Below are 12450 nucleotides of genomic sequence, written 5' to 3'. Positions count from 1 at the left end.
GGTGTTTATTTTACTAAATATAGCAACGAGCTTTCCGCGTGGGATTTCGTTTGACTTTTAGAGAGACCCACTTATCATTTGAAGCAGCAAGGTTATCGAAGCGAATGGTTGTTCTAAATAAGCCGCAGCCCGTGGCGTAGAGGATAACCTTCCAGTCTTCTAAGCCAACGGTCATGAGATCAAATCCCGGTCACGGCATACATAGTACACTTTCTGTGGGTTGGTGGTTTTAGCATTTGTAAGATGCTAGCCATCATATCCTCGAAAGATGTAAGCTTAGAGTTCAGTGAAAGGAATCTCTTCAAGGAAACATTAAGTTTCATTGAGATCCTGTATGTGTTTGTGTTGTGTTCGTTTAAAAAAAAATATTCACAAATTCAAAAAGATTCTACAATTATAAAAAAAAAGATTTAATAACTTTTACTGGCTTGCTATACTTCGTAAGGCAATATTAGATTCTTTGGGTGTTTAATGCCGGTCCGGCATGGAATCTTATACCGATAATTTCATCTCCAAGGAAGTTTATTATTGGAGTAGAGTCTGATATGTGGGTATAGATACCATCAAAATATGCAGATTTTTATGCACCTCAATTTCACCGAACAAACACCGAACAAATAAACAATATACTTTTGTTTATATCAACGTGTGGACAGATATTTACACTTAAAAAAATGGATGAGGAGAGCCTTCTTGATGCTACCATCACCGACCGCGTCCATGGGAAGGTTGACGCTAATTGACAACACACGTATTTCAAGTAAACACTCTAGCTAAAAATAAGTAATCCTGAGGAGGGTCGCGCAGTGAAAGTAATTCATATTTATTGCTTTCCCGTGGGCCGATTGACCGTACGTTATAAAAGTAAACATATTGATTATGTCTGGCTTTTTTCAATTAGTGTTATTTTGAAAAAAAAAAAAGAAAGGTTAGATTCAACATTTTCTGCATCTGGGATGTTCCACTTATCAGATCCGATCACGGTGGCTGCTGGTGTGCGATAAGAATTTAATTCATTACCGAGACCTCGACTGGATCGATCCACTGTAAACCAGCACGAGGATTGCCTACAGGAAATCTTGACTTGATTTTTGATTGACGTTTTGCTTGATCTCGACCTCAATCTGGTTCGATATCGATACAATTAAAGGGTGTCCACGATGAAATTGCCACAGTTCCTCGACTGTCTTCACTACTTTACCTTACCAATCACTCGCGACACCGTGGAATTCGCGATTCCTAACGTTTTAGCGATGGAACGATGCGAGAGAGACTTGTTCTCGTGATGAATGCGCAAGATTTTATCACGCACGAGCTGTTTTTTCGACTCCATTTCCGCGAGTTTTGATCACAGGACTTTAAAACTTGCAGGATGCACTGTGAACTAAATCCACCCAAATTTTTATTAAAGTCTATTCAACGGTTAAAAAGTTAGAGCAATTTCATAGTGTGGCAATTTCATCGTGGACACCCTTTATATGCACACCTTAAGTTAACGGTCATTTTGAATCGAATATTTTTTTTTTCGAATTCTACTGGCTGCGTCCTTTTGTTTACACATTTCTGTACGTGATAACATAAAAAAACATTTAGTTTGTGATTACATTTCAAAATGCGTGGTCTTACTCCGGAGAAGAGAAAAAGTATCGTGGTGTACTGTTAGTGGAATCTCATTGAGAAAATTGGCCAAAGAAGAGGATGTGAGCGTTTGAGCGGTACGGACAGCTATGAAAAAATATGGTGAACATAATACATTTGAAGATGAACCGAGGAATGGTCGAAAATCTGGCCCTGTAAGCCCTGCTATCGACAAAAAGGTCAGGGATGCCTACAAACAGAAACCATCGGCTTCCGTTCAGGATGCGTGCTGAAGAGCGACTTCAGTTAAGATGGTCTCCCCACGGGAGTGAGACTTGTGGGATTCGCCGACGACGTGGTTCTCCTGGCATCGGACCCATCAACAGGAGAGGTCCAGCTACTCGCCACACTAGCGATTGAGAAGGTGGAAAGTTGGATGCGCACCAAGAGTTTACGTCTAGCTCACCACAAGACCGAGATGGTGCTGATCACCAACCTGATTTCAGCACAATCAGGGACGATTGCAGCTGGACCGTGTGCAATCGAATCCAAGCGTGCGATCAAGTACCTGATAGTGATGACCTACGACCGGCAGACCTTTACGGCCTATGCCGACTACGCCTGCAAAAGAGCGGCAATCACGACAGCAACCCTCTCACGGGCCATGTCAAACAACTTGGCGATCCGCTGCAGCAGAAGGAGGGTCCTGGCGAGTGTAACCTTGTCCATTTTGGGGTACGGAACGGCAGCCTTGAGCAGGAAATGTATCTGCAAAAGCTCTGTAGCGTGCAGCGGCTGATGAACCTGCGAGTTACCAGCGCATACCGAACGGTGTCCTCGGTAGCTGCTGATGTTGTGGCGGGGTCATGTCCATTTCGGTCTTGCTAGAGGAAGATATCTTAGGCTAGGCTAAAGGCCGCCGGTGGGCCCGAAACGACAGCAGATGTGGTCCAGAGGATGTGTGCGGATTCCAACACTTGGCATGCGGTCAGCGATGGGTTCACCCGGATCATAACTGCCCTGCAGAGGAGCTGGAACAAACAACAGTCCGCGAACGGTGTAGGATGACTCCATCGACGGGGAGTCGTCACCGTCGGGAAACATCCGAGTCGTAGCGTTTAAAGTCCCGAACGTGTGCCGTGACAGGCGCGAGTCCAGGACAAGCTGCTCTCGATCTGGCACACAACGGGCAGAAAAATCCCGGGCCTAAAATCTTAGGGTTGCTAGCCAAAGGGGATAAAGAAGACCGGACTACGGTCGGAGTAGACTGACCCCATTGACGGGGGGGGCTGTCGAGTAGAGCGCGTCCGACCCCACGGTTTGAAGCTACAAAAATAAGGCATCATCTTCTGCGTATCGGATGCCGTGGGTGCGCCGCCTTCGTGCGTAGGATGCTCCACTTTCGGGGAGTATCCGAGTAGGGCGGTTCTCAACGACAGAAGCTGCGGGGATAAGACTATACCTTCTTCGCAGGGGAAATCGTTGGGAAAGGGTCATTCCACGTTCGAGCAATACGGGTAGAGTGGGTCTCGACGCCAGGTGAGCCATTCGAGTCGGAGTAGGATGACGTCTTCGTCAGGGATCATCCGAGTCGTTGCGTTAAGTCCCGCGCGTGTGCCGGGACAGGCGCGAGTCTAGGATAAGCTGCTTTCGATCTGGCACACGACGGGCAAACCTCGAACCCTGGAGATAAGAGGTCGGGCTTCGAGTCGTTAGAGGAGAGGTCAGGCCTCGAACCTCCAGGCGGAAAGGTTCGTGTGGTCAACCCCGAGTCTTTATGATAAGGGGTCGACTCTCGAGTCATAAGAGCAGGGATCAGGCCCCTTATCAACTAGAGGAGGGGTGCAAGTGGTCACCTCGAGTCATTACGAGGAGAGGTCAGATCTCTATAGAGGAGAGATCGGGCCTTGAATCGTGCAGAGGAGAGGTCAACCTCGAGTCGATGCGAGGAGGGGTCGGATCTCGAGTCGTTAGAGGAGAGATCGGGCCCCAAGTCGCGGAGACGAGAGGTTTGTGTGGGAAACTCGAGTCATTGCGAGAAGCTGTCGGTTCTCAAGTCGTTAGAGGAGAGTTCAGGCTTCGAGTCGTAAGGATGAGAGATTTTCCTGAAAATGGTCCCGTTAATGAGTATTACCTTGGAGCGCACTAGCGCGAATAGACCTCCCACTATTGAAGTGTAGTGTGCTGAACAGTTCGCGGTGGGAACAAGGTTTGCGGCCCAGGTGGAGTTTAGGGAGTAGGGGGTATACACGGAGTATATCATGAGTCTTTCCATTGTACCCATGGACCCAGAGTAGCAAATTGGGGGGACGCGGTGGATCGCCGTGCCTTGGATTACAATCCGTAAAAAAAAGGGTGGTACAAAAGCCAAAATGTCTGTTTTATGCCAAAAAACATGAATCCACCAAATTGCCCCGAGACCTGAGACTTTTTGGGCTTTGACCAAAGCAAAGCTACGAAAATACATAAAACCAGCTGATGACAACGGAAAATTTAAAAAGGATTGGCCAAAAGTGGTGAAAATGGTGGGTAATGCAACTGTGCAGAAGCTTATGAGTCATGTTCGAGGCAAAGTGCGAAGTATGGCTAATGATTGAAGATTTTCATCAAATAAGAGAATAGTATGCCAAATAAAATAAGGTACACCGGGGTAAGTGTGGACGATGGCTATTAAAACAATACTGTGCACTATTTTTTCAAACTTTTAATGCAGCATGTGAAATTTACTTGTTATCTATCCAATAACTGTGAAAAAGATACGATTCAGACAATAACGGATGTTTACAGCGACTTTTTTGGAATTTTCTATTTTCAACTACTATGTCGAGTTGATGTGCATCTTTTTCAATTTCAAATTTCTCGTAAACTAGCTCTCGATGAAAAACTCTACATTGAAACAATCCTTACATTCCAAACAACCAGGTTAGGAAAAGAAACGGCGGTTTAAAATAAAAAAAAAAGAGTTTATTTACAAAAAACTAAAATTTTGTCTCCAACCCCTGCCTGGGGTAAGTGTGGAGGGCTTTAAAAAGACTTGATTTTTACATATTTTTCAATTTTCTGTCCTTCATCCTTTATGAATATTGTTTAGCTATATTTAGCATTCGGATCATGAAAAGTTGGGTAAAATACTTGTTTGTTCTGTGTTTTTGATAAAATCGGATCTTGTGTGTTTCAACATAAATTACACACAATAATTATTGAAAGATGCCTTACTTATAGTATCATGAATTTTTTTTCAAAATGTTGGACGGTTCGAGCAATAAAATAACGTATTCAACCAAGAAAACACAATTTTTTTGAAAATTTCCTGAGAAATCAAAGGGAAAATCTACCGTCCACACTTACCCCATAAAGCGAGGTAAGTGAAGACACCATCAGTTCATTACAATTTACGTGATAACTTTTCTCGCTTTGCTTCTATCGAGCTCATCTCTTCAGCGTTTGTAAACAACATGTTCTGCATCACATTGAATGTAATTTTATGAGAATTGCTCCACTGCTGATTTTTCAACATTTTTCTAAGTTGAACTATACGAAAAACCGTCCACACTTACCCCGATGTACCTTAAATAAAATTTATTGCTTATATGCTTATTATTTTTGGAACAGTCTATAAGTGAAATATTGAGTATTCAATAGCTGATCATGCATGTTTTTCCGGAACATGATTTTTTGGATTTTTTTTCTTCTTAGACTTTAGGGAGTTTTTTCTTGGGCTTTCAGAGTGCGTCCTAAAAACATAATAATGCATAATTAATGTTCCAAGAATTCATTGAGGGTCCACGAAGATTTTTTTTTATTTGGATGCACCCGAATGAAGTAACAAGCCGCCAAACTTCCAATAATGTCATATTGACACTCAAGAGCGGATTATGGTTAATGGCGCAACAAAATAGCTTCCATCTATGACGCAGAATCATATCTATAACGGCCAATCTAAGATCAGCAGCTCGCTCCCAACCAAACCAAATGGTGAAAAGAAGCTTATGGCAATTGATGCGGGACAGATAAGGATTCGCGTTATAATAAAAACCAATCCACGAACATCTGAGAATTCAGTCTACATTTTGCTGATCTCAAATCGTTGCTGGATCGGTCAATCGTTGCTCGTTTGCGGCGAAAGGACAAAGTTTTGTTGGCAGAGAAAAGAGTTGAAATTCGTTTTGGGCGCTATGGAAGAACGGTGCGATCATTCCCTAGGGACTCCTCCTTCGACATCGACTGACGACAAACGCAAAGCATCTGTTTTTCTAAAAGTGCCAATCGCTCAAGAATCTCGGTTTTATGCCATGAACGGCAAGAAGCGTGGTAAAGTTCTGATTTTTAATCACAGGTTATTCGATGACGAAACCTATGAAGAGCGCATTGGAACGAAAGAAGATGTAATAAGGTTACGTAAAACATTACCTAAGTTAGGATTTCTTAGTGAAGATATAACGATGTACAGAAATTTTTCTCGTAAAGAGATAGAATTGCAGGCAATGAATCGTATGTGTTTATTTTTCAAAGTGCTTCAGAAAAATTTGCAACGTATATTTCACGATTCTTTCTAGTTTATGCTGATTCAACATTGGTTGATTGTGATTGTCTCATAACATTTATCCTAACGCATGGCGAAACCGGTGACCGTTTGATGGCTAGAGACACTAGTTATCCTCTTTACCGAATCATCGAACACTACACTCCTAGCGCACTGCCCAGCATGGCCGGAAAACCGAAACTGTTCATCGTTCAAGCTTGCAGAGGTGGATACCTTGATAGTGGAAGAATTTTTTTGGAAAACCGATCACTAATGGACAGTATGGATTCAGTAGGAAATACATTCACGTATCCTGAATATGCAGATTTTCTCATCGTCATGAGTTCTCATCTTGGTAAGTTCAATGGAAAACTATTCAGCAGAACAAAATTATCTTAACCAGTACCGCGTTGCAATTGTTTCCACAGGGCACGTTTCGTTCATAAACAAGGAGGGAAGCTGGTTGATCCAGGAGTTCTGTAATGTGGTGGACAACTGCCGAGTCGACCAGGATTCGATCTACGATATTCTCACAAAAACCAATGCGGCTGTTTCCAAACGCGTATCCTGTAATGCCGATGGTAAACTGGACGGAAAAAAGCAAGTTTCAAGCTTCTATTCCACTTTGACAAAGTCGTTGTATTTTGCCAGGAAGTGAGGTACTTTTTGTTTGTTGTTGTGCATCGATATGTGTTTTGCAGGCTTATCAACCAAATGAATTAAAAAAATGTTTTCAAGTGTTCATTACAGAACATTTATTAAATCTCACGGATAAACTTCTTCGAGGATGTCTCACTTCATAAATGTAAAAATGTTTAGAATAATTTTGAATAAAATTGAAAAAAAAACCCTGAAAGATCATTTCTCTCTTTTCGAACTGTAACGGCTGGCAACTAAAATTTTGGAATTTCTGTTGGAAGTGTATTTGAAGACGATTTGATTTATTGGAATTAAAGGTACATTATCCATTGTTGAAAAAAAAATTAGTGGACAGTTTAATATGGTCCATAATTGGCTGTTCGACGAAGCTTTCATTTGATGTCGGAACAGAAGCGTTGTACGGCCTTCAATTTTGTGAATACATCTCTTGATTCTACAAATCAATTGGTTGCAGTTCTTGGGTCTCCGATTATTTTTGTACACCAATGAGCTCAAAGTTCCGAAAAAATATTCGATTGGGCGACACCGAGTCTCAGTTAATTTGTTATTAATATTAAGGATTTCTTGATAAATTTTTGTTAGACAGTCATTTTTCATTTACTTTTTGAGCCCTTTCACACAATACCTATATTGTAGGAGGTTCATGCAAGTTTCAGTTATTTACTGCATTTTGAAGCTAAGCGAAAGCCGCTATCTTGGATTTCAAGATAGCGTCGGACGGCAAAATTCTACTTCTACTTATTAAGCCCTTTCATCAAATACCCATATTGTGGGGGTTTTACGTGCTTTTCAGTCACTTCCAGCATTTTAAGGTCGAGCGAAAACCGCCATATTGGATTTCAGGATGGCGTCGAACAACGAACTTCAACTTCTATCTGTTCAGCCCCTTTACCTTATACCCATATTATGAGGGTTTCATGACACCGGTAATTTCCAGTTCCAATTTGTTCCCATTGAAAAAGGCTGATACCGCGTTACTCGCGAAAAACCGCGCGTTTTTCATAACCACCAAAGAAACGGCGAAGATAATCAAATATACATACTTTTGAAAACGATTTTTTGAGAAATTATGATTTGCGATGAAAAATACCCGAGAGAATATTTTCAGCAGAGGTATGAAGTATTCATCGAATCCCATGTAAATCGAAAATCAAAGATGGATCGCACATTTGATGAACTTTTCTGTACACTTGGTGAATTCTGCCGCACACTTGGTGAATTTTGTTCACACTTTTGCTGCATATTTGGTGAATTTCCGCCTGTTCCAGTGCACATTTCCGCACACTTCAGTGTGCTTTCCTCGTGTTTCAAATGAAAACTTCATATCTCTGATTTTCAGTGTATATCCGGATGTGAATTTCCGCCTGTTCCAGTGCACATTTCCGCACACTTCAGTGTGCTTTCCTCGTGTTTCAAATGAAAACTTCATATCTCTGATTTTCAGTGTATATCCGGATGAACAACTGATCTAGTTTGCTGGAAAATCAGCAATCGAGTTGTCAAATTGGAGTCGGTTTGTTTTCGTACGCGGAAAAAGGTGAGAATTTATTTCACGAACTTTGAATAGATTAATCAATTATTCTTATTTTCCTCTATATTATAGCAACCATGGTCTGCAGACTTGCTAGAGAGGCTAGCCGCCTCAAGCTTGAAATTCTGGGACTGAGCGAGGTCCGTTGGCCTAACACTGGAGAACACAAGACACAGTCCGGGCAAGTCCTGCTTTACTCTGGCATACGAGGAGAACATGCTACTCGGGAACGAGGAGTTGGTTTCCTGTTAAGCCCGCAGGCCTACGCGGCCCTCATTAGATGGGAACCGATAAACGAAAGAATAATCGTAGCCAGATTCAGAACACGGGTTAGAAACCTTACAATGGTCCAGTGTTATGCGCCAACTGACGTTGCCGACTTGCAGGAGAAAGAGCAGTTTTACAGTCAACTGAACAGCGTGGTTGAGAGAATTCCGAAGGGTGACATTCAAATCCATTTGGGCGACTTCAACGCAAAGATTGGCTCCGAAAATCAGGACCTTGAGCGCATCATGGGGCGCCATGGCCTAGGACAGATGAGCGAAAACGGAGAGCTGTTTGTAGAATTTTGTGGCAACAACAACATGGTAATCGGTGGATCGCTCTTCCCCCATCGACCAGCACATAAGGTCACTTGGGTATCCCGAGATGGCCGAACAGAAAATCAAATTGACCACATCTGCATCAGTCGAAAATGGAGAAGGAGTCTTCTTGATGTCCGCAACAAACGAAGCGCAGACATTGCATCTGACCATCACCTCGTCCTTGGCGAGATACGACTGAGAGTTGCGCGTGTCCAACGGCGCGAGGAGAAAGTCGGGTGTCGATACGACGTCCGCCGGTTGGAGAATCCAGAGGTGAAAAGGGCATACGTTGAACAGCTAGAATCCCGAGCCTCAGAGCTGCCGACAGACGGAACAGTCGAAGAACAGTGGTGTGGAATCAAGAATGCCTTTATCACGACGAGCCATGGTACTCTCGGTAAAGTTTGTGGAAGAAGGAGTGAATGGATGTCGGATGAGACTTGGAGGATGGTCGATGATCGGAGAAAGGCGAAAGTCGGAATTGAGCAGGCATGTACCGGGTCAGCCAAAGCAGCCACCCGCTTACGATATGCGGAGCTGGAAAAGGCAGTTAAACGAGCTTGTAGACGAGACAAGAGAGCCTGGACAAACTCCCTTGCCGAAGAGGGAGAAAGAGCCGCCGCCAATGGAGATATCCGATTACTTTATGACATTTCTCGCCGCCTCAGTGGTGCAAGGACTAATGCAAGAATGCCGCTGAAAGACCGAGCAGATCAGTTATTGACCGATCGAACAGATCAGCTCAAACAATGGACTGAGCACTTCGAACAACTCTTCCGAGTCACGAATAGCGATGGCCAACAAAACCCGCAGCTCGAAGCGCCAACAGTAAGTCGCATAAATGGCGTCAACTCGGAAGCGCCCTCGCTGGCTGAAATAGAAGCGGCAATCAAAAACATGAAATCCAACAAAGCACCTGGGATCGATTGCATCCCTGCTGAAATGCTGAAAGCCGACCCTGCCCTGTCAGCACAAATGTTGCACCGTCTTTTCGCTGACATCTGGGATACTGCAACATTCCCGGCCGACTGGATGCAGGGTATCCTCGTAAAGGTCCCGAAGAAAGGAGACCTGACAGAGTGCGGTAACTGGCGAGGCATAACGTTGATCTGTACAACCCTCAAAGTACTCTGCAAAGTGATCCTGAACAGGATCCAGGAGAAAATCGACGCTACACTCCGACGGCAACAAGCTTGATTCCGATCTCGACGATCATGTGTGGACCACATCACAACGCTACGAATCATACTGGAACAAATCAACGAATTCCAGGACTCTCTTCTGCTGGTGTTCGTTGATTTCGAAAAATCATTCGACCGACTTAACCATGAAAACATCTGGGCGGCTCTAAGGCGACGAGGGGTCCCAGAGAAACTAGTCCATCTCATCGAAGCACAATATGAGGCATTTTCGTGCAAGGTCTTGCACGACGGTGTCTTGTCCGAACCAATCCCGGTAACTGCTGGAGTGAGACAAGGATGTATTCTATCACCGCTACTTTTTCTAATCGTAATGGATGAGATTCTGATTGGATCGATTGACTGTGCACCGAACCGAGGATTGCCGTGGAATCCTTCAACAATGGAGCAACTGAACGACCTTGACCTGGCTGACGATATTGTTTTGCTCGCCCAAACACAACCAGATATGCAGAGCAAACTCGACGACCTCACCGAAAGTTCCAAGGCAGCAGGTCTCAAAGTCAATGTCGGAAAGACCAAGTCGATGGAGATCAACACAGGAAATCCCTCCCGTTTCATGGTAGCTGGGCAGCAAGTTGAGAAAGTGCTTCCAGTATCTTGGTAGCCAGATAACGCCAGAAAAGACATCGAGACCCGGATCAGAAAGGCCCGATTTGCGTTTGCGAGTCTCCGAAACATCTGGCGGTCACGCCAGATCTCTCTACGAACGAAAATCCGAATCTTCAACTCAAACGTCAAATCCGTATTGCTGTACGGGTGCGAAACTTGGTGCACATATGCGGTGACGACGCGAAGACTGCAAGTATTTGTAAACCGCTGCCTGCGGAATATCATCCGCGCTTGGTGGCCTGGCAACTGGATCTCGAATGAGGAATTACATCGCCGGTGTCATCAAAGGGCGCTAGAAATCGAGATTCGGGAACGTAAGTGGAGATGGATTGGGCACACGCTGCGAAGAGATGAAAACGAGATTTGCAGAGAGGCGCTAGATTGGAATCCAGAAGGTCATCGAAGAAGAGGCAGACCCAGAAACTCGTGGCGGCGAAGCCTAGCCGCTGAAATCCGAACTGTCGACGAGAATCTTGACTGGGACCAAGTGAAGACGCTGGCTCCAGATCGTCAACAGTGGAGATCTTTTACCACGGCCGTATGCACCGGAGGATCGGCGCGGGATCATTAAGTAAGTAAGTAAATTGACGGGAGGCTGTCGAGTAGAGTGCGTCCGACGAGTAGAAGCTACATAGATAAGGCAACAACTTCTGCGTAGCGGATGCCGTGGGTGCGCTGCGTTCGTGCGTAGTATGCTCCACCTTCGGGGAGTATCCGAGTAGGGCGTTTCTCAACAACAGAAGCTGCGGGTATGAAATTATACCTTCTTCGCAATGCAAATCGTTGGGAAAGGGTAATTCCACGTTCGGGGAATACCCACGGGTAGAGTGGCTATCGACGCCGGGTGAGCCATTCGAGTCGGAGTAGGATGACGTCTTCGTCGGGAATCATCCGAGTCGTTGCGTTAAGTCCCGCGCGTGTGTCGTGACAGGCGCGAGTCTAGGATAAGCTGCTCTCGATCTGGCACACGACGGGCAAGGTGGCAAACCTCGAATCCTGGAGTTAAGAGGTCGGGCTTCGAGTCGTTAGAGGAGAGGGCATGCCTCGAACCTCCAGGCGGAGACGTTTGTGTGGTCTACCCCGAGTCTTTATGATAAGGGGTCGGGTCTCGAGTCGTAAGAGGAGGGATCAGGCCCTTTATCAACAAGAGGAGGGGTACAAGCGGTTACCTCGAGTCATTACGGGGAGAGGTCTCTAGTCATCTCTAGTCATTGCGAGAAGCTGTCGGTTCTCAAGTCGTTAGAGGAGAGTTCAGGCGTCGAGTCGTAAGGATGAGAGATTTTACTGAAAGTGGTCCCGTTAATGAGTATTACCTTGGAGCGCACTAGCGCGAATAGACCTCCCACTATTGAAGTATAGTGTGCTAAACAATTCGAGGTGGGAACAAGGTCTGCGGCCCCAGATGGAGTTTGGGAGTATGGGGTATACACGGAGTATATACGTTCAGTGCGGGCTTTCGTTAAGTGCGGTTGTGTTTTTTCCTGACCTGCGTTGTGTTGCTCGATTTTCAATGTTCCCGCTCTAATAATGGCAGTCGTTTCTTGTTACTGCTTCAATCGTAATAGTGTGCCGGCGGTGCTAAGTTTCTTATTGATAAGTGTTATTTTACCGCAAAAGTTAAATTAGAAAATTTACATGGAATTGGAGGTCCCGGGGAGCGGGCTTTGATGAAGATTGGAACCAATTTGAAAGAATATAGTTGCGTGGGGTAAAGTGATCGGGGGTTTCCGGGGCGTCTGGAAGATTATGCAAATTCAATGGCCA

At 44.7% G+C, this 12450-nt stretch overlaps 2 protein-coding genes across 2 annotated transcripts in view; one reads left to right on the top strand and one right to left on the bottom strand.

Moving 5' to 3' along the window:
- Positions 1-12450, bottom strand: part of LOC129739790 (obg-like ATPase 1) — a 217551-nt gene that overhangs the window by 100768 nt on the left and 104333 nt on the right. The gene's annotated exons all lie outside the window — the stretch shown is intronic.
- LOC129739795 (caspase-1-like) lies at positions 5647-6965 on the top strand. The gene is made up of 3 exons (XM_055731314.1): positions 5647-6069; positions 6135-6455; positions 6529-6965. Exons 1-3 carry the CDS (start codon positions 5754-5756, stop codon positions 6756-6758), a joined length of 867 nt encoding a protein of 288 aa, XP_055587289.1. The 5' UTR covers positions 5647-5753; the 3' UTR covers positions 6759-6965.

Source organism: Uranotaenia lowii, chromosome 1 (genome assembly GCF_029784155.1).
Source record: "Uranotaenia lowii strain MFRU-FL chromosome 1, ASM2978415v1, whole genome shotgun sequence".
Lineage (NCBI taxonomy): Eukaryota > Metazoa > Arthropoda > Insecta > Diptera > Culicidae > Uranotaenia > Uranotaenia lowii.
Note: the sequence above shows the minus strand (reverse complement) of the source record. Positions and strands in the feature narration are given on the sequence as shown.